Source organism: Mastacembelus armatus, chromosome 10 (genome assembly GCF_900324485.2).
Source record: "Mastacembelus armatus chromosome 10, fMasArm1.2, whole genome shotgun sequence".
In the NCBI taxonomy this organism is placed as follows: Eukaryota; Metazoa; Chordata; class Actinopteri; order Synbranchiformes; family Mastacembelidae; genus Mastacembelus; species Mastacembelus armatus.
In genome coordinates this window covers 11,591,536-11,617,570 of record NC_046642.1, presented here as the reverse complement: position 1 = coordinate 11,617,570, position 26,035 = coordinate 11,591,536, and the positions used below count along the sequence as shown (strand labels likewise).

The 26,035-nt window shown below is 39.7% G+C and overlaps 1 protein-coding gene across 1 annotated transcript in view; it reads left to right on the top strand.

Annotated features, from left to right (window-relative positions):
- ahnak (AHNAK nucleoprotein) overlaps positions 1-23,152 on the top strand; it is a 34,802-nt gene extending 11,650 nt beyond the window's left edge. Inside the window, exons 3-6 of the mRNA XM_026329840.2 lie at positions 1,053-1,110; positions 1,261-1,417; positions 1,536-1,759; positions 1,877-23,152. Coding sequence (XP_026185625.1) covers positions 1,261-1,417; positions 1,536-1,759; positions 1,877-22,162 — 20,667 coding nt within the window. The 5' untranslated portion in view covers positions 1,053-1,110 and the 3' untranslated portion in view covers positions 22,163-23,152. The remainder of the gene's footprint in view (positions 1-1,052; positions 1,111-1,260; positions 1,418-1,535; positions 1,760-1,876) is intronic.
- Positions 23,153-26,035: the final 2,883 nt, after the last annotated feature.

Below are 26,035 nucleotides of genomic sequence, written 5' to 3'. Positions count from 1 at the left end.
AGGGGTGGGATTCTGAGAGTTTGGTATTAATGAAACAATGAGTTGTCTGTTCCAAAGAAGAGAGTGGGTAGGAATAGTCAGCATGTCGGAAGAGGCAATTGAATGATGTAAACAAACCTTATCATCATTGTGATGGTTTTAAGTGTGTTTACCACAGTGCACATAAAATAGACATAAGCATTCTCATTAATTTTGTTGATGTGCTTTAATATAAATATGGTGCATGTGTTGCATCATTGTTTACTTATTTTAAAGGCATTCTCTATTATTTCCAGCAATATTTGGAAAAGTCAAATGACCACATTCAATAAATAACATGATGTATTTTTATACTGAGTGCACCTTAAATGGAATCATGAAGTACTCATGAATACAGTTATAACAAATTTATGGTTAACTTAGACTGAGATTAATATATATATATATCTGACTGAATTCAGTTGCTTATTTTATTTGTATATCGCCGAATCACAATAAAATTATCTCATGGCACTTTGTTGTATTGTCACTAACAAACAGACTAAGAAATGCTTTATGTACTTGTCTTAGAATTAGAGAACTATTTATGGATGTGCATGTCTGTGATTGAAAAAGGACATGCACTAGCATGTAGTGCAGTACTAGATGTACTCTGTCTGTTACTGTGCCTCCAGGAGTTTTCATACAGCAGGGCATCTTTAACCATCATTGTTCTATTGACACTGGAGCAGGACTTGGCTGCTTTCCTCTGGGCAGGGTGTGGTCTGACTCCAACCAAATGTCCAAAGTACAGGGTGCAGACAATGGGGGGAGCTGACGATTTGGTGTTTTAGGGAAGTAAAGGCTGTGGTTTGTAACAGGGTTTTAACACCATCTAGTGTTCACCACTGGATCCTACAAGCCAGACTTGCAGAGCTGAGCTGGTATATGTTTAATTCAGTCAAATTTAGGATTCATTTTAGGGGTAATAGAATAACTTTTGTCAGAAATAAAATACTTTGTATAAATAAAGTAAGGTTGCTTTTGTCATAATTTTGTCTTAAAGATTACCACTGTATTTTTTTTTCATGTAGGAAAACCAAAGTGCAGTTTCCTTCACACAAGGCCTAAGTAGGAGAAAGCAAAAGCAAGGTATTTTATCAAGTTAAGATTACAACAAATCCCTGAATTTCTTCCTCTGTACCTTGATGCAAATTGATATGTTCCTGCCAGCTGCCTCGTGATTTTTTTTTTTTTTTTTTTTTTCACTTCAACCCTTTCATTTAATGGTTATGTCTACAGATGGCTGAAGAAGAAGACACGAGGGAGGTGCTGTTTACAGACTGGGAGGGTCCAGACAAAACTGGCTTGACCATTGAACAGTCAACTGCAGGAGAGATTTTCGTTAAGGAAGTGAAAGGAGAGTCACCTGCCGCACGGTCTGGAAAAGTCTATGAAGGTAGCACATTTTTTTTAATCAATATCTTTCATCAAGTATGAAGCAAGGCTCAATTTACCCACATGCCGACTAATCTGTAGTATTAACTTTTTTACTGCTGTCTCCACTTAATTCTTAGGTGACCAGATTGTGGGCGCCACTATCTACTTTGAAAACATGAGCTCAGAAGAAACTGCTGAGCTACTGAAGACACTGAACCGCCACAAAGTTGGACTGAAACTACAAAACAAAGACAAATCCCCTTACTGCTCTCCGTTGAGCACACCATGTCGCTCACCAATGGGCACACTAACATGGGAAGGGAAGACCCGATTTGGTGGTTCCAGTCCAGAAATAATCCTTGTAAGTTATATTTTTGTCATGTGATGACTTTTTACTTTGTGTGGGAACTACTGAAGAAGCTATATGGTTTAAAAACATTTCTGTGATGTATGCCTTCATGCCTTTCTCTCTTAACAGAGCGGGGAAGATGAGGACTATAAGAGAATATACACAAAAAAGATTAAACCAAGGCTGAAGTCTGAAGACCTTGCAGAGGGAGTAGATGTTCGCACAGAGCGACATAGCAGCACAAGCAGTGATGGCAGCACAATTACTACCATCACCCGGCGCATCACTACCTACACTGTGGATATGCCATGCGGCATAAATGAGCAACTTGAACTTTCAACCCCCGAGTTCAAAGGGCTGAGGCATGAATCTGGAGATGGCTCCCCTCGTATCAGAATCTCACATGGTAGCTCATCAGGTAAAGAGGGAGCAGAAGAGGGAGTTTTTGAGTCAAGCAATGTCTCTTACACTGGTCCACACATTAGCTCTACAGAGACACGCTGGGGTGGTGGGGGAGTTAAAACCACAACAATTACAAGGGAGGTAGAGAAAGAAAGTGATACTGGTCTCAGATTTAAAGGGCCTAGCTTTGGAGCTACAGGCAGTAAAGGCCAGGCAGGTTTTGAAATAAAGGTGAGTGGAGAGCAAGGAGATGGAAAAAAACAGGTGTCAGAAACAAGCATGACAATTAAAGACAGTACATACACTGGTGTTAAACATGTTACAATAGGGGGGATGGGAGTTGCAGAGGAGAGAAGCACTGACACCAGTTTAGGTGACAGAACAAACGTTAAGGTATCTGAAATTACCATCAGCCACCCTCAGGGAAGGGGATCAGGCAGTATTAATGTTCCAAATGTCAGACTTGGTGGAGGGTCCCTAGATATCGACACTGAATTTAGAGGTGGCAGGACAACAGGCCCAGTTATAACATTAGGCAGTGGGACCTCAGGATCTTCCCCAGGACCCGGCAAGATTTCAGTGGAAACTGTAGATGTCAACCTTGGAGGTTCAACGTTGAAAAATGAGGTTCATATCAATCAGAGAGAAATGCAAATTAGAGGTGCTAGTGTTAACCCTGAAGGCCCAGTTGTCAGTGTCAGACTTCCAGAGGCTGTTAGTGACATCAAGACAATGGAAATCAACTCTAGCATTCAACCCAAAGTACCAGAAAGCAAATCCAAAATAGGGGTGTCTAAGGTACAAATTCCAACTTTATCTGGACCTGATATTGATGTAAACCTGAAGGGTTCTAAAATGGAGGGAACTCTTGATGCAAAAGTGCCAAAGACAAAGGGAGAAATAAGGCAACCTAAAGCAGATATTCATGGTCCAGATATAAATATTGAGGGGGGGGAAGTGGATTCCACAATACCTCAGATAAAGATACCATCATTTCGAGTCAAGGGACCAGAAGTTGATCTAAGAGCACCTCAGGCACCAGAAGCTGTTGTTGACAGCACTGGTGGAAAAATGAAAGGAGCAAAGTTTGAGTTGCCATCCACATCAGTTCCAAAGATTGAGGGAGACATAAAAGGAGCTACACAAATAAATGTCAAAGGACCTGGCATGGAAGCTGGAGATACCAATGTTGAAGGTCTAGATGTTAGTCTAAAAATTACCAAACCTGAAATTGGTGTTAAATCTCCAATAGCTGATGTTAAACTACCTAATGCTGAAAGTGCAGATGTAGACATAAAAACACCCAAAACTGTAGTTAAACCTTCAGTTATTGACATTGAAGGTGCTGATGCAAAACTCAAAGGATTTAAAGTAAAAAAATCAGAAATGCCAGATATGGAAGTAAAACGTCAAGGACCAAGCATTGAAGGAGATGTTCCAAAGCTTCCTAAAGTGGATATTCAAGGACCAGAAGCTGAAATCCACCCTCCTGAAGTTGACATCAAAGCTCCAGAGGTTGATATCCAAGGGACTAAGGGTAGATTTGAGATGCCTAAAATCAAAATGACATCAATTGGCATCAAAGGTCCAAGCGTCGAGGGTCCAGACATTGATATAAAACTTCCTAAGGCAAGCATTGATGTCAAGGCTCCTGAAGTTGACATTAAACAACCAGACATTGATGCTGAAGTTCCTGACGTAAACCTCAAAGGACCCAAAATTGAAATACCAGGACCTAAATTTCCAGGATTGGATGTAAGTCTGAAAGGGCCTAAAGTAAAGGGGGATGTCAGTGCATCAGTTCCAAAAATTGAGGGTGACTTAAATGTTTCCAAGGTTGACACTGAGGGCTATGAAGATGGAATGAAATTGCCTAAATTTAGAATGCCGTCTTTTGGTGGAAAAGGTCCACATATTGAAAGGCCAGAAGTTGATGTCAGTCTTCCTAAAGCTGAAATTGATGTCAAAGCCCCTGAACTGGACATCAAAGGACCAGATGTTGACATTGAGGGACCAAGTGGAAAAATGAAAGGACTCAAATTAAAGGCACCATCAATTTCAGGACCAAATATTTCCATGCCAGATGTGGATTTCAATCTGAAAGGTCCAAAACTCAAAGGAGATGTGGATGTGTCAGTTCCAAAGATTGAAGGAGACATAAAAACACCTGACATTGACGTCAAAGGCCCAGAGGTCAATATCAAAGGCCCTAAGGGTGGATTTGAAATGCCTAAAGTCAAAATGCCCTCATTCAGCATGAAAGGTTCCAAAGTGGAGGGTCCAGATGTTGATTTAAGTCTTCCCAAGGCTAGTATTGATGTGAAAACACCTGAAGTTGACATTAAAAAACCAGAAGTTGATGTTGAGGTTCCTGATGTGAGTCTCAAAGGTCCTAAATTCAAACTGCCATCAATATCAGGACCACAACTGCCTGACTGGGATATAAGTCTGAAAGGGCCTAAAGTAAAGGGAGATATTGATGTGTCAGTACCAAAAGTTCAGGGTGACATCAAAGGTCCCAAGGTTGATATAGAATGTCCGGATGTTGATATTGAGGGACACAAAGGTGGACTGAAAATGCCTAAATTTAAAATGCCAGTCTTTGTTGGAAAAGGTCCAAAAATCGAAGGGCCAAAAGTTGATGTCAGTCTTCCTAAAGCTGAAATTGATGTCAAAGCCCCTGAACTGGACATCAAAGGACCAGATGTTGACATTGAGGGACCAAGTGGAAAAATGAAAGGACTCAAATTAAAGGCACCATCAATTTCAGGACCAAATATTTCCATGCCAGATGTGGATTTCAATCTGAAAGGTCCAAAACTCAAAGGGGATGTGGATGTGTCAGTTCCAAAGATTGAAGGAGACATAAAAACACCTGACATTGACGTCAAAGGCCCAGAGGTCAATATCAAAGGCCCTAAGGGTGGATTTGAAATGCCTAAAGTCAAAATGCCCTCATTCAGCATGAAAGGTTCCAAAGTGGAGGGTCCAGATGTTGATTTAAGTCTTCCCAAGGCTAGTATTGATGTGAAAACACCTGAAGTTGACATTAAAAAACCAGAAGTTGATGTTGAGGTTCCTGATGTGAGTCTCAAAGGTCCTAAATTCAAACTGCCATCAATATCAGGACCACAACTGCCTGACTGGGATATAAGTCTGAAAGGGCCTAAAGTAAAGGGAGATATTGATGTGTCAGTACCAAAAGTTGAGGGTGACATCAAAGTTCCCAAGGTTGATATAGAATGTCCGGATGTTGATATTGAGGGACACAAAGGTGGACTGAAAATGCCTAAATTTAAAATGCCAGTCTTTGTTGGAAAAGGTCCAAAAATCGAAGGGCCAGAAGTTGATGTCAGTCTTCCTAAAGCTGAAATTGATGTCAAAGCCCCTGAACTGGACATCAAAGGACCAGATGTTGACATTGAGGGACCAAGTGGAAAAATGAAAGGACTCAAATTAAAGGCACCATCAATTTCAGGACCAAATATTTCCATGCCAGATGTGGATTTCAATCTGAAAGGTCCAAAACTCAAAGGAGATGTGGATGTGTCAGTTCCAAAGATTGAGGGAGACATAAAAACACCTGACATTGACGTCAAAGGCCCAGAGGTCAATATCAAAGGCCCTAAGGGTGGATTTGAAATGCCTAAAGTCAAAATGCCCTCATTCAGCATGAAAGGTTCCAAAGTGGAGGGTCCAGATGTTGATTTAAGTCTTCCCAAGGCTAGTATTGATGTGAAAACACCTGAAGTTGACATTAAAAAACCAGAAGTTGATGTTGAGGTTCCTGATGTGAGTCTCAAAGGTCCTAAATTCAAACTGCCATCAATATCAGGACCACAACTGCCTGACTGGGATATAAGTCTGAAAGGGCCTAAAGTAAAGGGAGATATTGATGTGTCAGTACCAAAAGTTCAGGGTGACATCAAAGGTCCCAAGGTTGATATAGAATGTCCGGATGTTGATATTGAGGGACACAAAGGTGGACTGAAAATGCCTAAATTAAAAATGCCAGTCTTTGTTGGAAAAGGTCCAAAAATCGAAGGGCCAGAAGTTGATGTCAGTCTTCCTAAAGCTGAAATTGATGTCAAAGCCCCTGAACTGGACATCAAAGGACCAGATGTTGACATTGAGGGACCAAGTGGAAAAATGAAAGGACTCAAATTAAAGGCACCATCAATTTCAGGACCAAATATTTCCATGCCAGATGTGGATTTCAATCTGAAAGGTCCAAAACTCAAAGGGGATGTGGATGTGTCAGTTCCAAAGATTGAAGGAGACATAAAAACACCTGACATTGACGTCAAAGGCCCAGAGGTCAATATCAAAGGCCCTAAGGGTGGATTTGAAATGCCTAAAGTCAAAATGCCCTCATTCAGCATGAAAGGTTCCAAAGTGGAGGGTCCAGATGTTGATTTAAGTCTTCCCAAGGCTAGTATTGATGTGAAAACACCTGAAGTTGACATTAAAAAACCAGAAGTTGATGTTGAGGTTCCTGATGTGAGTCTCAAAGGTCCTAAATTCAAACTGCCATCAATATCAGGACCACAACTGCCTGACTGGGATATAAGTCTGAAAGGGCCTAAAGTAAAGGGAGATATTGATGTGTCAGTACCAAAAGTTGAGGGTGACATCAAAGGTCCCAAGGTTGATATAGAAGGTCCGGATGTTGATATTGAGGGACACAAAGGTGGACTGAAAATGCCTAAATTTAAAATGCCAGTCTTTGTTGGAAAAGGTCCAAAAATCGAAGGGCCAGAAGTTGATGTCAGTCTTCCTAAAGCTGATATTGATGTCAAAGCCCCTGAACTGGACATCAAAGGACCAGATGTTGACATTGAGGGACCAAGTGGAAAAATGAAAGGACTCAAATTAAAGGCACCATCAATTTCAGGACCAAATATTTCCATGCCAGATGTGGATTTCAATCTGAAAGGTCCAAAACTCAAAGGGGATGTGGATGTGTCAGTTCCAAAGATTGAAGGAGACATAAAAACACCTGACATTGACGTCAAAGGCCCAGAGGTCAATATCAAAGGCCCTAAGGGTGGATTTGAAATGCCTAAAGTCAAAATGCCCTCATTCAGCATGAAAGGTTCCAAAGTGGAGGGTCCAGATGTTGATTTAAGTCTTCCCAAGGCTAGTATTGATGTGAAAACACCTGAAGTTGACATTAAAAAACCAGAAGTTGATGTTGAGGTTCCTGATGTGAGTCTCAAAGGTCCTAAATTCAAACTGCCATCAATATCAGGACCACAACTGCCTGACTGGGATATAAGTCTGAAAGGGCCTAAAGTAAAGGGAGATATTGATGTGTCAGTACCAAAAGTTGAGGGTGACATCAAAGTTCCCAAGGTTGATATAGAAGGTCCGGATGTTGATATTGAGGGACACAAAGGTGGACTGAAAATGCCTAAATTTAAAATGCCAATCTTTGCTGGAAAAGGTCCAAAAATCGAAGGGCCAGAAGTTGATGTCAGTCTTCCTAAAGCTGAAATTGATGTCAAAGCCCCTGAACTGGACATCAAAGGACCAGATGTTGACATTGATCTTCCAAGTGGAAAAAACAAAGGACTCAAATTAAAGGCACCATCAATTTCAGGACCAAATATTTCCATGCCAGATGTGGATTTCAATCTGAAAGGTCCAAAACGCAAAGGTGATGTGGATGTGTCAGTTCCAAAGATTGAGGGAGACATAAAAACACCTGACATTGGCTTTAAAGGACCAGAGATCGATATCAAAGGCCCTAAGGGTGGATTTGAAATGCCTAAATTCAACATGCCATCATTTGGCATCAAAGGTTCCAAAGTGGAGGGTCCAGATGTTGATTTAAGTCTTCCCAAGGCTAGTATTGATGTGAAAACACCAGAAGTTGACATTAAAAAACCAGAAGTTGATGTTGAGCTTCCTGATGTGAGTCTCAAAGGTCCTAAATTCAAACTGCCATCAATATCAGGACCACAACTGCCTGACTGGGATATAAGTCTGAAAGGGCCTAAAGTAAAGGGAGATATTGATGTGTCAGTACCAAAAGTTGAGGGTGACATCAAAGTTCCCAAGGTTGATATAGAAGGTCCGGATGTTGATATTGAGGGACACAAAGGTGGACTGAAAATGCCTAAATTTAAAATGCCAATCTTTGCTGGAAAAGGTCCAAAAATCGAAGGGCCAGAAGTTGATGTCAGTCTTCCTAAAGCTGAAATTGATGTCAAAGCCCCTGAACTGGACATCAAAGGACCAGATGTTGACATTGAGGGACCAAGTGGAAAAATGAAAGGACTCAAATTAAAGGCACCATCAATTTCAGGACCAAATATTTCCATGCCAGATGTGGATTTCAATGTGAAAGGTCCAAAACTCAAAGGTAATGTGGATGTGTCAGTTCCAAAGATTGAGGGAGACATAAAAACTCCTGAAGTGAATATTAAAGCACCAGATGTTGATATACAAAGACCTCATGGTGGATTTGACATCCCAAAAATCAAAATGCCATCTTTTGGTATGAAAAGTCCAAAAGTGGAGGGTCCAGATTTTGATTTACATGTTCCAAAAGCAGTTATTGACATGAAAGCACCAGATGTAAACATCAAAGTACCAGATGTTGATATTGAAGGGCCAAATGCAAAAATCAAAGGAACAAAATTCAGCATGCCAACACTGTCAGGTCCAAAAATCGCCATGCCTGATGTAGATATAAGTTTGAAAAGTCCTAAACTCAAAGGTGACGTTGGTATGTCAATTCCAAAGATTGAGGGAGATATGAAATCCCCTGAAGTTGAAATAAAAGTTGGAGACTTTGACTTAGAATCTCCAGAAGGGAAAATTTCTAAGCCAAAAGTGAAGTTTCCAACATCTGGACCAAAAATATCATTGCCTGATGTTGACCTCAACGTGAAGGGTCCAAAGTTGAAGGGAGATTTAAAAGGCGATGTTGAAATGCCAAGAGGTGATCTTGATGCACCAGATGTTACAATTGATGTTCCAGAAATTGGTTCAAAGAAAACAAAGTTCAAGATGCCAAAGTTTGGTTTCAAGGGGCAAAAAGTTAAAACCCCAGAAACTGATGTACAGTTGGTGCAAGGAGATATTAGCATTAAAGGAAAGACAGGTAGTTCGGAAGGTATTGATCTAGATCTTGGGTTGAGTGGTCCAAAAGCTAAAGGATCCAAATTCAAGTTACCAAAATTTGGTTTCAAGGGTCCAAAGACTAAAATGCCAGAAGTTGACATTGATGTTCCAAAACCCAGCATTGAAATGGCATCTCCGGAAATTGATATCAAAGGACCAGATGTTGACATTGAGGGACCAAGTGGAAAATTCAAAGGACCCAAATTCAAGATGCCAAACATCGAAGGGCCAAATATTTCCATGCCAGATGTGGATTTCAATCTGAAAGGTCCAAAACTCAAAGGTGATGTGGATGTGTCAGTTCCAAAGATTGAGGGAGACATAAAAACACCTGACATTGACATCAAAAGACCAGAGATTGATATAAAAGGCCCTAAAGGTGGATTTGAAATGCCTAAATTCAACATGCCATCATTTGGCATCAAAAGCCCAAAAGTGGAGGGTCCAGATGTTGATTTAAGTCTTCCCAAGGCTAGTATTGATGTGAAAACACCTCACGTTGACATTAAAAAACCAGAAGTTGATGTTGAGGTTCCTGATGTGAGTCTCAAAGGTCCTAAATTCAAACTGCCATCAATATCAGGACCACAACTGCCTGACTGGGATATAAGTCTGAAAGGGCCTAAAGTAAAGGGAGATATTGATGTGTCAGTACCAAAAGTTGAGGGTGACATCAAAGTTCCCAAGGTTGATATAGAAGGTCCAGATGTTGATATTGAGGGACACAAAGGTGGACTGAAAATGCCTAAATTTAAAATGCCAGTGTTTGTTGGAAAAGGTCCAAAAATCGAAGGGCCAGAAGTTGATGTCAGTCTTCCTAAAGCTGAAATTGATGTCAAAGCCCCTGAACTGGACATTAAAGGACCAGATGTTGACATTGAGGGACCAAGTGGAAAATTCAAAGGACCCAAATTCAAGATGCCAAACATTTCAGGGCCAAATATTTCCATGCCAGATGTGGATTTCCATCTGAAAGGTCCGAAACTCAAAGGTGATGTGGATGTGTCAGTTCCAAAGGTTGAAGGAGACATAAAAACACCTGAAGTTGACATCGAAGGTCCAGAAGTTGATATTGAAGGACCAGATGTTGAGATTGGGGGACACAAAGGTGGACTGAAAATGCCTACATTTAAAATGCCATCATTTGGTGGTAAAGGCCCACATTTTGAAGGGCCAGAATTTGATGTCAGTCTTCCTAAAGCTGATATTGATATCAAAACCCGTGAACTGGACATCAAAGGACCAGATGTTGACATTGAGGGTCCAAGTGGAAAACTCAAAGCACCCAAATTCAGAATGCCAAACATTTCTGGACCCAAAATTACTATGCCAGATGTAGATTTAAATCTGAAAGGTCCAAAACTCAAAGGTGATGTGGATGTGTCAGTTCCAAAGATTGAGGGAGACATAAAGGTTCCAAAAGTTGACATTGAGAGACCAAATGTCGATATCGAGGGACACCAAGGTGGATTGAAATTCCCTAAATTTAAATTGCCGTCCTTAGGGGGTAAAGGTCCACATATTGAAGGGCCAGAAGTTGATGTCACTCTCCCAAAAGCTGATATTGATATCAAAACACCTAAACTGGACGTCAAAGGACCTGATGTTGACATTGAGAGTCCAAGTGGAAAATTCAAAGGACCCAAATTCAAGATGCCAAACATTTCAGGGCCAAATATTTCCATGCCAGATGTGGATTTCAATCTGAAAGGTCCAAAACTCAAAGGTGATGTGGATGTGTCAGTTCCAAAGATTGAAGGAGACATAAAAACACCTGACATTGACATCAAAAGACCAGAGATTGATATCAAAGGCCCTAAAGGTGGATTTGAAATGCCTAAAGTTAAAATGCCGATATTTGGCATCAAAGGTTCCAAAGTGGAGGGTCCAGATGTTGATTTAAGTCTTCCCAAGGCTAGTATTGATGTGAAAACACCTCACGTTGACATTAAGAAACCAGAAGTTGATGTTGAGGTTCCTGATGTGAGTCTCAAAGGTCCTAAATTCAAACTGCCATCAATATCAGGACCACAACTGCCTGACTGGGATGTAAGTCTGAAAGGGCCTAAAGTAAAGGGAGATATTGATGTGTCAGTACCAAAAGTTGAGGGTGACATCAAAGGTCCCAAGGTTGATATAGAAGGTCCGGATGTTGATATTGAGGGACACAAAGGTGGACTGAAAATGCCTAAATTTAAAATGCCAGTCTTTGTTGGAAAAGGTCCAAAAATCGAAGGGCCAGAAGTTGATGTCAGTCTTCCTAAAGCTGATATTGATATCAAATCACCTGAACTGGACATTAAAGGACCAGATGTTGACATTGAGGGACCAAGTGGAAAATTCAAAGGACCCAAATTCAAGATGCCAAACATTTCAGGGCCAAATATTTCCATGCCAGATGTGGATTTCCATCTGAAAGGTCCAAAACTCAAAGGGGATGTGGATGTGTCAGTTCCAAAGATTGAAGGAGAAATAAAAACACCTGACATTGACATCAAAAGACCAGAGATTGATATAAAAGGCCCTAAAGGTGGATTTGAAATGCCTAAATTCAACATGCCATCATTTGGCATCAAAAGTCCAAAAGTGGAGGGTCCAGATGTTGATTTAAGTCTTCCCAAGGCTAGTATTGATGTGAAAACACCTCACGTTGACATTAAAAAACCAGAAGTTGATGTTGAGGTTCCTGATGTGAGTCTCAAAGGTCCTAAATTCAAACTGCCATCAATATCAGGACCACAACTGCCTGACTGGGATATAAGTCTGAAAGGGCCTAAAGTAAAGGGAGATATTGATGTGTCAGTACCAAAAGTTCAGGGTGACATCAAAGGTCCCAAGGTTGATATAGAAGGTCCGGATGTTGATATTGAGGGACACAAAGGTGGACTGAAAATGCCTAAATTTAAAATGCCAGTCTTTACTGGAAAAGGTCCAAAAATCGAAGGGCCGGAAGTTGATGTCAGTCTTCCTAAAGCTGATATTGATATCAAATCACCTGAACTGGAAATTAAAGGGCCAGATGTTGACATTGAGGGACCAAGTGGAAAATTCAAAGGACCTAAATTCAAGATGCCAAACATTTCAGGGCCAAATATTTCCATGCCAGATGTGGATTTCAATCTGAAAGGTCCAAAACTCAAAGGGGATGTGGATGTGTCAGTTCCAAAGATTGAAGGAGAAATAAAAACACCTGACATTGACATCAAAAGACCAGAGATTGATATAAAAGGCCCTAAAGGTGGATTTGAAATGCCTAAATTCAACATGCCATCATTTGGCATCAAAAGTCCAAAAGTGGAGGGTCCAGATGTTGATTTAAGTCTTCCCAAGGCTAGTATTGATGTGAAAACACCTCACGTTGACATTAAAAAACCAGAAGTTGATGTTGAGGTTCCTGATGTGAGTCTCAAAGGTCCTAAATTCAAACTGCCATCAATATCAGGACCACAACTGCCTGACTGGGATATAAGTGTGAAAGGGCCTAAAGTAAAGGGAGATATTGATGTGTCAGTACCAAAAGTTGAGGGTGACATCAAAGGTCCCAAGGTTGATATAGAAGGTCCGGATGTTGATATTGAGGGACACAAAGGTGGACTGAAAATGCCTAAATTTAAAATGCCAGTCTTTACTGGAAAAGGTCCAAAAATCGAAGGGCCGGAAGTTGATGTCAGTCTTCCTAAAGCTGATATTGATATCAAATCACCTGAACTGGAAATTAAAGGGCCAGATGTTGACATTGAGGGACCAAGTGGAAAATTCAAAGGACCCAAATTCAAGATGCCAAACATTTCAGGGCCAAATATTTCCATGCCAGATGTGGATTTCAATCTGAAAGGTCCGAAACTCAAAGGGGATGTGGATGTGTCAGTTCCAAAGATTGAAGGAGACATAAAAACACCTGACATTGACATCAAAAGACCAGAGATTGATATCAAAGGCCCTAAAGGTGGATTTGAAATGCCTAAATTCAACATGCCATCATTTGGCATCAAAGGTTCCAAAGTGGAGGGTCCAGATGTTGATTTAAGTCTTCCCAAGGCTAGTATTGATGTGAAAACACCTCACGTTGACATTAAGAAACCAGAAGTTGATGTTGAGGTTCCTGATGTGAGTCTCAAAGGTCCTAAATTCAAACTGCCATCAATATCAGGACCACAACTGCCTGACTGGGATGTAAGTCTGAAAGGGCCTAAAGTAAAGGGAGATATTGATGTGTCAGTACCAAAAGTTAAGGGTGACATCAAAGTTCCCAAGGTTGATATAGAAGGTCCGGATGTTGATATTGAGGGACACAAAGGTGGACTGAAAATGCCTAAATTTAAAATGCCAGTCTTTGTTGGAAAAGGTCCAAAAATCGAAGGGCCAGAAGTTGATGTCAGTCTTCCTAAAGCTGATATTGATATCAAATCACCTGAACTGGACATTAAAGGACCAGATGTTGACATTGAGGGACCAAGTGGAAAATTCAAAGGACCCAAATTCAAGATGCCAAACATTTCAGGGCCAAATATTTCCATGCCAGATGTGGATTTCCATCTGAAAGGTCCAAAACTCAAAGGGGATGTGGATGTGTCAGTTCCAAAGATTGAAGGAGAAATAAAAACACCTGACATTGACATCAAAAGACCAGAGATTGATATAAAAGGCCCTAAAGGTGGATTTGAAATGCCTAAATTCAACATGCCAACATTTGGCATCAAAAGTCCAAAAGTGGAGGGTCCAGATGTTGATTTAAGTCTTCCCAAGGCTAGTATTGATGTGAAAACACCTCACGTTGACATTAAAAAACCAGAAGTTGATGTTGAGGTTCCTGATGTGAGTCTCAAAGGTCCTAAATTCAAACTGCCATCAATATCAGGACCACAACTGCCTGACTGGGATATAAGTCTGAAAGGGCCTAAAGTAAAGGGAGATATTGATGTGTCAGTACCAAAAGTTGAGGGTGACATCAAAGGTCCCAAGGTTGATATAGAAGGTCCGGATGTTGATATTGAGGGACACAAAGGTGGACTGAAAATGCCTAAATTTAAAATGCCAGTCTTTACTGGAAAAGGTCCAAAAATCGAAGGGCCGGAAGTTGATGTCAGTCTTCCTAAAGCTGATATTGATATCAAATCACCTGAACTGGAAATTAAAGGGCCAGATGTTGACATTGAGGGACCAAGTGGAAAATTCAAAGGACCCAAATTCAAGATGCCAAACATTTCAGGGCCAAATATTTCCATGCCAGATGTGGATTTCAATCTGAAAGGTCCAAAACTCAAAGGGGATGTGGATGTGTCAGTTCCAAAGATTGAAGGAGACATAAAAACACCTGACATTGACATCAAAAGACCAGAGATTGATATAAAAGGCCCTAAAGGTGGATTTGAAATGCCTAAATTCAACATGCCATCATTTGGCATCAAAAGTCCAAAAGTGGAGGGTCCAGATGTTGATTTAAGTCTTCCCAAGGCTAGTATTGATGTGAAAACACCTCACGTTGACATTAAAAAACCAGAAGTTGATGTTGAGGTTCCTGATGTGAGTCTCAAAGGTCCTAAATTCAAACTGCCATCAATATCAGGACCACAACTGCCTGACTGGGATATAAGTCTGAAAGGGCCTAAAGTAAAGGGAGATATTGATGTGTCAGTACCAAAAGTTGAGGGTGACATCAAAGGTCCCAAGGTTGATATAGAAGGTCCGGATGTTGATATTGAGGGACACAAAGGTGGACTGAAAATGCCTAAATTTAAAATGCCAATCTTTGCTGGAAAAGGTCCAAAAATCGAAGGGCCGGAAGTTGATGTCAGTCTTCCTAAAGCTGATATTGATATCAAATCACCTGAACTGGAAATTAAAGGGCCAGATGTTGACATTGAGGGACCAAGTGGAAAATTCAAAGGACCCAAATTCAAGATGCCAAACATTTCAGGGCCAAATATTTCCATGCCAGATGTGGATTTCCATCTGAAAGGTCCGAAACTCAAAGGGGATGTGGATGTGTCAGTTCCAAAGATTGAAGGAGACATAAAAACACCTGACATTGACATCAAAAGACCAGAGATTGATATCAAAGGCCCTAAAGGTGGATTTGAAATGCCTAAATTCAACATGCCATCATTTGGCATCAAAGGTCCAAAAGTGGAGGGTCCAGATGTTGATTTAAGTCTTCCCAAGGCTAGTATTGATGTGAAAACACCTCACGTTGACATTAAAAAACCAGAAGTTGATGTTGAGGTTCCTGATGTGAGTCTCAAAGGTCCTAAATTCAAACTGCCATCAATATCAGGACCACAACTGCCTGACTGGGATATAAGTCTGAAAGGGCCTAAAGTAAAGGGAGATATTGATGTGTCAGTACCAAAAGTTCAGGGTGACATCAAAGGTCCCAAGGTTGATATAGAAGGTCCGGATGTTGATATTGAGGGACACAAAGGTGGACTGAAAATGCCTAAATTTAAAATGCCAATCTTTGCTGGAAAAGGTCCAAAAATTGAAGGGCCGGAAGTTGATGTCAGTCTTCCTAAAGCTGATATTGATATCAAATCACCTGAACTGGAAATTAAAGGGCCAGATGTTGACATTGAGGGACCAAGTGGAAAATTCAAAGGACCCAAATTCAAGATGCCAAACATTTCAGGGCCAAATATTTCCATGCCAGATGTGGATTTCCATCTGAAAGGTCCGAAACTCAAAGGGGATGTGGATGTGTCAGTTCCAAAGATTGAAGGAGACATAAAAACACCTGACATTGACATCAAAAGACCAGAGATTGATATCAAAGGCCCTAAAGGTGGATTTGAAATGCCTAAATTCAACATGCCATCATTTGGCATCAAAGGTCCAAAAGTGGAGGGTCCAGATGTTAATTTAAGTCTTCCCAAGGCTAGTATTGATGTCAAAACACCTGAAGTTGATATTAAACATCCAGAAGTTGATGCTGAGCTTCCTGACGCAAGTTTCAAGGGTCCAAAATTCAAACTGCCATCAATATCAGGACCCAAACTGCCAGATTGGGATATAAATCTTAAAGGTCCAAAAGTAAAGGGAGATATTGATGTGTCATCTCCAAAGATTAAGGGTGACATAAAAGCTCCAAAGGTTGACATTGAAGTGCCAGATGTTGATATTGAGGCACATAAAGGGGGATTTAAGTTGCCTAAATTTAAAATGCCAATCTTTGCTGGAAAAGGTCCAAAAATCGAAGGGCCAGAAGTTGATGTCAGTCTTCCTAAAGCTGATATTGATATCAAATCACCTGAACTGGACATTAAAGGACCAGATGTTGACATTGAGGGACCAAGTGGAAAATTCAAAGGACCCAAATTCAAGATGCCAAGCATTTCAGGGCCAAATATTTCCATGCCAGATGTGGATTTCAATCTGAAAGGTCCAAAACGCAAAGGTGATGTGGATGTGTCAGTTCCAAAGATTGAGGGAGACATAAAAACACCTGACATTGGCTTTAAAGGACCAGAGATCGATATCAAAGGCCCTAAGGGTGGATTTGAAATGCCTAAATTCAACATGCCATCATTTGGCATCAAAGGTTCCAAAGTGGAGGGTCCAGATGTTGATTTAAGTCTTCCCAAGGCTAGTATTGATGTGAAAACACCTCACGTTGACATTAAAAAACCAGAAGTTGATGTTGAGGTTCCTGATGTGAGTCTCAAAGGTCCTAAATTCAAACTGCCATCAATATCAGGACCACAACTGCCTGACTGGGATATAAGTCTGAAAGGGCCTAAAGTAAAGGGAGATATTGACGTGTCAGTACCAAAAGTTGAGGGTGACATCAAAGGTCCCAAGGTTGATATAGAAGGTCCGGATGTTGATATTGAGGGACACAAAGGTGGACTGAAAATGCCTAAATTTAAAATGCCAGTCTTTACTGGAAAAGGTCCAAAAATCGAAGGGCCAGAAGTTGATGTCAGTCTTCCTAAAGCTGATATTGATATCAAATCACCTGAACTGGACATTAAAGGACCAGATGTTGACATTGAGGGACCAAGTGGAAAATTCAAAGGACCCAAATTCAAGATGCCAAACATTTCAGGGCCAAATATTTCCATGCCAGATGTGGATTTCAATCTGAAAGGTCCGAAACTCAAAGGGGATGTGGATGTGTCAGTTCCAAAGATTGAAGGAGACATAAAAACACCTGACATTGACATCAAAAGACCAGAGATTGATATCAAAGGCCCTAAAGGTGGATTTGAAATGCCTAAATTCAACATGCCATCATTTGGCATCAAAGGTCCAAAAGTGGAGGGTCCCGATGTTAATTTAAGTCTTCCCAAGGCTAGTATTGATGTGAAAACACCTGAAGTTGACATTAAAAAACCAGAAGTTGATGCTGAGCTTCCTGACGCAAGTTTCAAGGGTCCAAAATTCAATCTGCCATCAATATCAGGACCCAAACTGCCAGATTGGGATATAAATCTTAAAGGTCCAAAAGTAAAGGGAGATATTGATGTGTCATCTCCAAAGATTAAGGGTGACATAAAAGCTCCAAAGGTTGACATTGAAGTGCCAGATGTTGATATTGAGGCACATAAAGGGGGATTTAAGTTGCCTAAATTTAAAATGCCAGTCTTTGTTGGAAAAGGTCCAAAAATCGAAGGGCCAGAAGTTGATGTCAGTCTTCCTAAAGCTGATATTGATATCAAATCACCTGAACTGGACATTAAAGGACCAGATGTTGACATTGAGGGACCAAGTGGAAAATTCAAAGGACCCAAATTCAAGATGCCAAGCATTTCAGGGCCAAATATTTCCATGCCAGATGTGGATTTCAATCTGAAAGGTCCAAAACGCAAAGGTGATGTGGATGTGTCAGTTCCAAAGATTGAGGGAGACATAAAAACACCTGACATTGGCTTTAAAGGACCAGAGATCGATATCAAAAGCCCTAAGGGTGGATTTGAAATGCCTAAATTCAACATGCCATCATTTGGCATCAAAGGTTCCAAAGTGGAGGGTCCAGATGTTGATTTAAGTCTTCCCAAGGCTAGTATTGATGTGAAAACACCTCACGTTGACATTAAAAAACCAGAAGTTGATGTTGAGGTTCCTGATGTGAGTCTCAAAGGTCCTAAATTCAAACTGCCATCAATATCAGGACCACAACTGCCTGACTGGGATATAAGTCTGAAAGGGCCTAAAGTAAAGGGAGATATTGACGTGTCAGTACCAAAAGTTGAGGGTGACATCAAAGGTCCCAAGGTTGATATAGAAGGTCCGGATGTTGATATTGAGGGACACAAAGGTGGACTGAAAATGCCTAAATTTAAAATGCCAGTCTTTGTTGGAAAAGGTCCAAAAATCGAAGGGCCAGAAGTTGATGTCAGTCTTCCTAAAGCTGATATTGATATCAAATCACCTGAACTGGACATTAAAGGACCAGATGTTGACATTGAGGGACCAAGTGGAAAATTCAAAGGACCCAAATTCAAGATGCCAAACATTTCAGGGCCAAATATTTCCATGCCAGATGTGGATTTCAATCTGAAAGGTCCGAAACTCAAAGGGGATGTGGATGTGTCAGTTCCAAAGATTGAAGGAGACATAAAAACACCTGACATTGACATCAAAAGACCAGAGATTGATATAAAAGGCCCTAAAGGTGGATTTGAAATGCCTAAATTCAACATGCCATCATTTGGCATCAAAGGTCCAAAAGTGGAGGGTCCCGATGTTAATTTAAGTCTTCCCAAGGCTAGTATTGATGTGAAAACACCTGAAGTTGACATTAAAAAACCAGAAGTTGATGCTGAGCTTCCTGACGCAAGTTTCAAGGGTCCAAAATTCAATCTGCCATCAATATCAGGACCCAAACTGCCAGATTGGGATATAAATCTTAAAGGTCCAAAAGTAAAGGGAGATATTGATGTGTCATCTCCAAAGATTAAGGGTGACATAAAAGCTCCAAAGGTTGACATTGAAGTGCCAGATGTTGATATTGAGGCACATAAAGGGGGATTTAAGTTGCCTAAATTTAAAATGCCAATCTTTGCTGGAAAAGGTCCAAAAATCGAAGGGCCAGAAGTTGATGTCAGTCTTCCTAAAGCTGATATTGATATCAAATCACCTGAACTGGACATTAAAGGACCAGATGTTGACATTGAGGGACCAAGTGGAAAAATGAAAGGACTCAAATTAAAGGCACCATCAATTTCAGGACCAAATATTTCCATGCCAGATGTGGATTTCAATCTGAAAGGTCCAAAACTCAAAGGGGATGTGGATGTGTCAGTTCCAAAGATTGAGGGAGACATAAAAACACCTGACATTGGCTTTAAAGGACCAGAGATCGATATCAAAGGCCCTAAGGGTGGATTTGAAATGCCTAAATTCAACATGCCATCATTTGGCATCAAAGGTCCAAAAGTGGAGGGTCCAGATGTTGATTTAAGTCTTCCCAAGGCTAGTATTGATGTGAAAACACCTCACGTTGACATTAAGAAACCAGAAGTTGATGTTGAGGTTCCTGATGTGAGTCTCAAAGGTCCTAAATTCAAACTGCCATCAATATCAGGACCACAACTGCCTGACTGGGATATAAGTCTGAAAGGGCCTAAAGTAAAGGGAGATATTGATGTGTCAGTACCAAAAGTTGAGGGTGACATCAAAGGTCCCAAGGTTGATATAGAAGGTCCGGATGTTGATATTGAGGGACACAAAGGTGGACTGAAAATGCCTAAATTTAAAATGTCATCCTTTGGTGGAAAAGTTCCAAATATCGAAGGGCCAGAAATTGATGTCAGTCTTCCTAAAGCTGATATTGATATTAAACCACCTGCACTGGACATTAAAGGGCCAGATGTTGAGATTGGAAAAACCAAAGGACCCAAATTCAAAATGCCAACCATTTCAGGACCTACGATTTCCATGCCAGACATGGATACTAATCTGAAAGGTCCCAAATTCAAAGGTGACATGGATATGTCTGTTCCAAAGATTGAGGGAGACTTAAAAGCACCTCAGATCAGCATCAAAGGTCCACAAATTGATATCGAAGACCCAAAAGGTACATTTGACATGCCTAAAATGAATGTGCCATCATTGAGCATTGAAGTTCCAAAAGTGGAGGGGGCAAATATTGATTTAAATCTACCCAAAGCTAACATTGATATGAAAGCATCTGACCTCAACGTGCCAACTATAAAAGGACCCAACATTCCAGATGTTGACATCAATCTTAAAGGTCCTAAACTCAAAGGTGATGTGGATGTAACATACCCAAAGATTAAAGGAGACATAGGAACCCCTGGTATTGACATCAGAGGTCCAGGGATTGACGTTGAGGGATCTAAAGTTGGATTTGATATGCCTAAAGTCTCAGTTCCATCCCTGAATATTAAAGGTCCCAAAGTGGACGTTTCAGGCAATGACGCAAACTTAGCTAATATTGATATTAAAGTGCCTGATGTCAGCCTGAAAGGGCCTACATTCAAAGGGGAAACTGATTCATCAGTGTCAAAACTGGAAGGAGATATCAAAGGTCCAAATGCTGACATTGCAATACCTACTGTTACTATGGAAGGTGGTAAAACAGGTGTTACATTTCCCAAGTTCAAAGGTCCCAAGTTTGGACTAAAATCCCCAGAGGTGGAGGGGCCTCATTCCAAGACACCCACTTTCAGTGCATTAGCAAAAGGAATCAAAACAGACATTAGTGTCCCAGATACTGAAGCAAGTCTGGATGCCCCTGATATTGACATCAACATAAAGGGAAAAAAGGGTAAATTTAAACTTCCTAAAGTGAAAGGGAAGGCAAAGAAACCAGATGTTCACTTAGAAACACCAGCAGTTGACCTGGATTTAGACACACCTAATATTCACATGAAAGGAACAAAAGCAAAGAAGCCTTTTTTCGGGAAGCTTAGTTTTCCTGATGTAGAATTAGATATCACATCACCAAAGGTGAAAGGTGATGGAACTTTACCAGAGGGATTGAAGTCACCTGATTTGGATTTGCCATCTGCTAGCTTGTATGCAGCCATTGAAGGTTCTGGTACTGACAGTCCAAATATTAGTATTGAAGGGCCAGATATGAAATTAAAGGCTCCAAATATTAAAGTTCCAAAGGTCAAAGGTGGTGCAGAAATAGATGCCAGTGTTTCAGGGGGAAGTGCAGTTGGTGGCCTTCAATATCCAGAGGGTGTGGTAACATTCCCCAAAACCAAGATACCAAAATTTGGTATTGCTTTGCCTCAGGTTGAAGGAAAAGAAAGTGGAGGAAATGTTGATTCAGAACTTGCAGGTAGTGGGGGCATAAACATACAGTCTACATCTATTAGTTGCCAAGCCACTTCACAGAATATTGAGATTCACAGTCCTGAAATGCACAGTGAAGGCAAAGTAAAGGCAAAGGTGCCAAAACTATTTGGCAAGTCAAAAGCAAAGGGCAGTAGTGCAGGTGACCTTCGGGGACCTGATGAGGAACTGAGTGCCAGTGGAACAGCAAAATTAGAACTAGAGGGTGATCCTAGACTGAGTGTATCAACTAAAGGAAAGTCAGCCTCACTTGATCTATTTAAGAAATCAAGGCATCGGTCTTCTTCTCTGAGTGAGGAGGGGGGACTTGCAGTCACTTCTCCATCAGCTCGCTTAGAAGCTGAAGGTGGTGACATTTCTTTAGACCTAGGAGGAAGCAAGCTAAAAGAAAAGAAAGGCAAGTTGAAGTTTGGCACATTTGGAGGTTTTGGTTCAAAGTCAAAGGGCTCATATGAAGTGACACTTGGTGAGGACAGTGAAGCCAGAGTGGAGGGAAGTGCAGGTGTTTCTCTGCCCTCGAAAAAATCAAGATTGTCTTCATCTTCCAGCAGTGACAGTGGTTCAAGAGGTGGTTTTAGGTTCCCCAAAGTTGAGCTATCTGTTTCACCAAAAAAATGAGTAATTATGTGGCTAATTAAACTCTCTCATGTACCCTAACATACATTTTCCTAACATAGTTCTTCAAACTTTAGTTCTCTTAATCTAAGGGGAAGTTCATAGTCATCTCAATGTTGTTAACTGTTGAGTATTCTTTTATTCAGTAATTACACAAGAGTACATGAGATTGTTTAAAATCCCTCAAACTGTAAATAAGATTAATTTGTATTGTGTTAATAAATATAGTTGTTTTGTACATAGACCAGATTTATTGAAAATATGCCATCTTACCAAAATTTCACCTATAGTTTATTACCGGGTTTTTCATTTTAGCCTATTTCATTCTTTCAAATGAATGTTGTTGATGAACAGGTGTGGTATATTTGTTCCCAGGGGTCTATGGCACAGAACAGTTAGTTACAATAGTTACTTTGAAGGAAAATGTTGTTTATACACCCAGACACAAATATAAACAGTTACCAGTTATGTATGAAATGATTTTATTTTCAAGCTTTGGTATTATATAATCGATGCAGAAACATATATATGCTACACTGACGTGGCCCTTTGTAACACATTTTAAATAGTGATGGTGTTGTATATACCATAATTGCAAAGACAATCACTGTTTGGAAACTATAAACTCTCTAAAATGTGCTGTCAGTATTTTTCTGTTAATTTTTTTTTTTTACCTTTATTTACCTTTAAATTGTCTGCTATTTACTAAAAATATGCATTTGCTTAATTTGTTTTTAAACATGTTTTACTTCCTAATCCATTTTCATTCTTCATTTCACCTATTGTATGATCCTCTGATTTTTCTTCCTCTGTACACACTGCTTATGATTACATAAAAACAATGTCACAGTCACATTCTGATATAATTTGTTTGAAAACAAAGCCTGCATCAATATAACATTGCATATTTTGATTATATAATAGAGAGACAATGTGATTCTTTGGGTCTGTTATTTTGTGTGCATTCTGCCAAATAAAATTTTAAAAAAATGACAGATTTTATAAAGTTTCATAAATTTGTATTTGATATATGATTTTAGGTTATTCAGTGGTGGAGCCAGCATAAGTTATTTTTTATATAAATACATTGTAAACACAGCAATCATCTTTCAGTTCCCTTAAATTTAAATAATAATAGTAGTAAATTCTGTCAAAACACGTATGCAGTATTTTCATACATCTTTACACTTACAGGACAATAATGTGTCAAATATCGGAAAGAGAAAGTTTGGGATCAGGTCCATTTCAAGGTTTTGGGGAGGCCTGTAAAAGTTTCATTATGTAAAATGTGAAAGATTTAATGGCATCTAGTGGTGAGATTGCAAAATGCAACCACCTCCTCAACGTCCTCAATATCTCAAAAAATAGACCCACTTATATGTAGATTTAAGAGGCTTATAGAAAGAAAATAGAAGAAAAATGCAACAGTTGGTATTTTTAGTGATTACACACTGCCAAAAATTTAATCGTGAATACTATGTTCGATTTCCATTAATAGATTGCTCTGAAGATGGCACAGTGTACCTTATGTCACCGTTTGGAGCCGTAATTTTGCATTACAAAATTAAGGATAATAATGTATTACTTTTCAGGTCTTGCCTGTACCATGGAAATAGATCAACTGCTAAACAAAGATAGTGGAGACAGGTTTTCCTCATTAGGTCCTCTTGGCAGCAAGTTGATTCGATGCAGGGGGATGGGTAAAGTAATTCTGTAGTTAATGATAGTTTATATTTGGCATGCTTATGAGTGCTTACATGCAGCCATAGTTACATTTTAAGCTTGGTGCTAACCAAAATAAACCAAACTATATATTTTTTTAAGCTTACCCTTGAATAGGTGGTAGGCTACAGTAGGTTCTAGTGGGTGGGGCAGAGATGGTAAAATGCCAGTTGGAAAGATGTCAGCTTGCGGTTTCTTTAGTTTTTTTCTCTTTCTGTTATGGATTTGTTTAATTAGTTTTTTTTTTCATTACTATTTTTGTTAATAAAGCCAACCTTTTTTTTTGCACTTATGCATCTATTGAAAGTTTCAGTGCCAGTCGCCTTGGAGGGTTGACAACCTAACAATTATTATAATTATAATAATTATATAATTATAATTATATAGTCATGGGCCAACATTTCACCTAAATGCAAATGTGTATTGAAGTCAGATCCCCATCAAGATGCGGTTTTGTTTTATTAACGCACCTTTTCTGATTTAAGATCATAATCAACTGCTCAGTGTCATTAAATTCACCACTATAGGATTGTTTTATTTTCAGCATTATGTACATATTATAACTTGTTGGATACAGACATGTCGACAACTGATTATTCAGTTTAGCTAATCAAATATCACCCAAGGTAGTGATAACATTGTTAGCTTATAGAAGTCTCATACACACTTTTAGAAGAAATCCTGTTTAACTAACAAACAATTAATGTTACCATCATATACATAAAGTACGGAGTGTATTAAACCTACACTCGTTCGTCCTTGTCTGCCATCTTGGATTTCTGATGAAGTTATCAATGTACAGTCAATCACAAAAGCAACCAATAGCATTTACTGACAGAAATGTCCATGAACCTACCCCCAAACTGTCAAAACCACGCCTCACTGCACAACAGCATCAATCAAGCACAGAGAGCAGTTGAAGGAAATCCATTTGGCGAGTGAGGAAACCTATTAAATGGAGAGTGAAAAACACATTTGAGTGTGATATTATGATAAACATATGCGCAGCTTTTTTTTCTGTGCACCCAGGCTTAGCATCTGCACTCGCGAACTGTTAAAACGTGCAGGTTTGTATTTTTCAACGTGTTTTTGCACCTCTTAATTTTGACATTGATGTATTACCATACAGTTGGCATTACTAGACTGGAGTATGATGGTGCAGTGGGTAGATGAGGTAGTAAGGGGTCTGCTTATGGAGAGCTCAGCAGGGTGAGGAGAAGAGCTTTAAATCCAATCCACTGTGGATAAGGGAGTCAATGGAGGCTCTTTAGAACAAAGGTAATGTGCTCACAGTAATGGCAGTTAGTGTGCAGGTGGATAGTGTTTGTGGTGTAGTGTATAGTGCAGTGGGCTTTTTAGAGCTGTAAAAACTGGAGGTGAGAAAGGTCTAATGAGAGCAGATCAGTAGTTTGCAGGCTGGATTGCTAAATAATATGTTGAACACCCTTTTTGAACTTAAGCATTTCAGCGTCAGAGAATAGCTCATACTCTTCTATTTTGTTTTTAAAACACTGTTCACATTATCTGCAATATATAACTATGGGAAGACAGAGAAGATTATGATTTGGGCAAATGGCCTCTTGGACAACTGAGTGCAGATGATAAAATTATACTGTTCATTAATAAGAGCCTTCTCATGCAAAAATGCAAGGTACACCACCCAGTGGTTGAAATACAATACCAAATCAGATTTTTGATAAATATGGTCTTCATATGACTTTTGACTGACTTTTTTTGTGATTAATAAATTATGGACTATGATTTATCATACTCAAAGATTTGTATGAAGTTGCATTATCACAGTTTTTTTATTATTTAATACTGGCTATTTATTTTACTTTATAAATCTTTAAAAGGTCGATTTGTAATACACAGATACTGCCTAGTTTTAATGATGATGATTTTAGGAGGCAAAAGTTTGAGAGATTAGTGACATTAAAACTCATTAAAATGTTAATGTTAAAGAAACATGCTTTGTAGGGAATGGCCTTGTGAAAGCTGTGTTTTGCCTCAAACACAGGATGTGATCCCAGTGTTTCTGGTTGCTTGAATGGTATTGTTGTTGTAGTGCAAAGGAAGGAACTTATCAGGAGTTTCCTTTTAAAGAGGAAAGTGCCCCTTTCCTTTCTAGAGAGGCAAACATTTTTTTTTTGT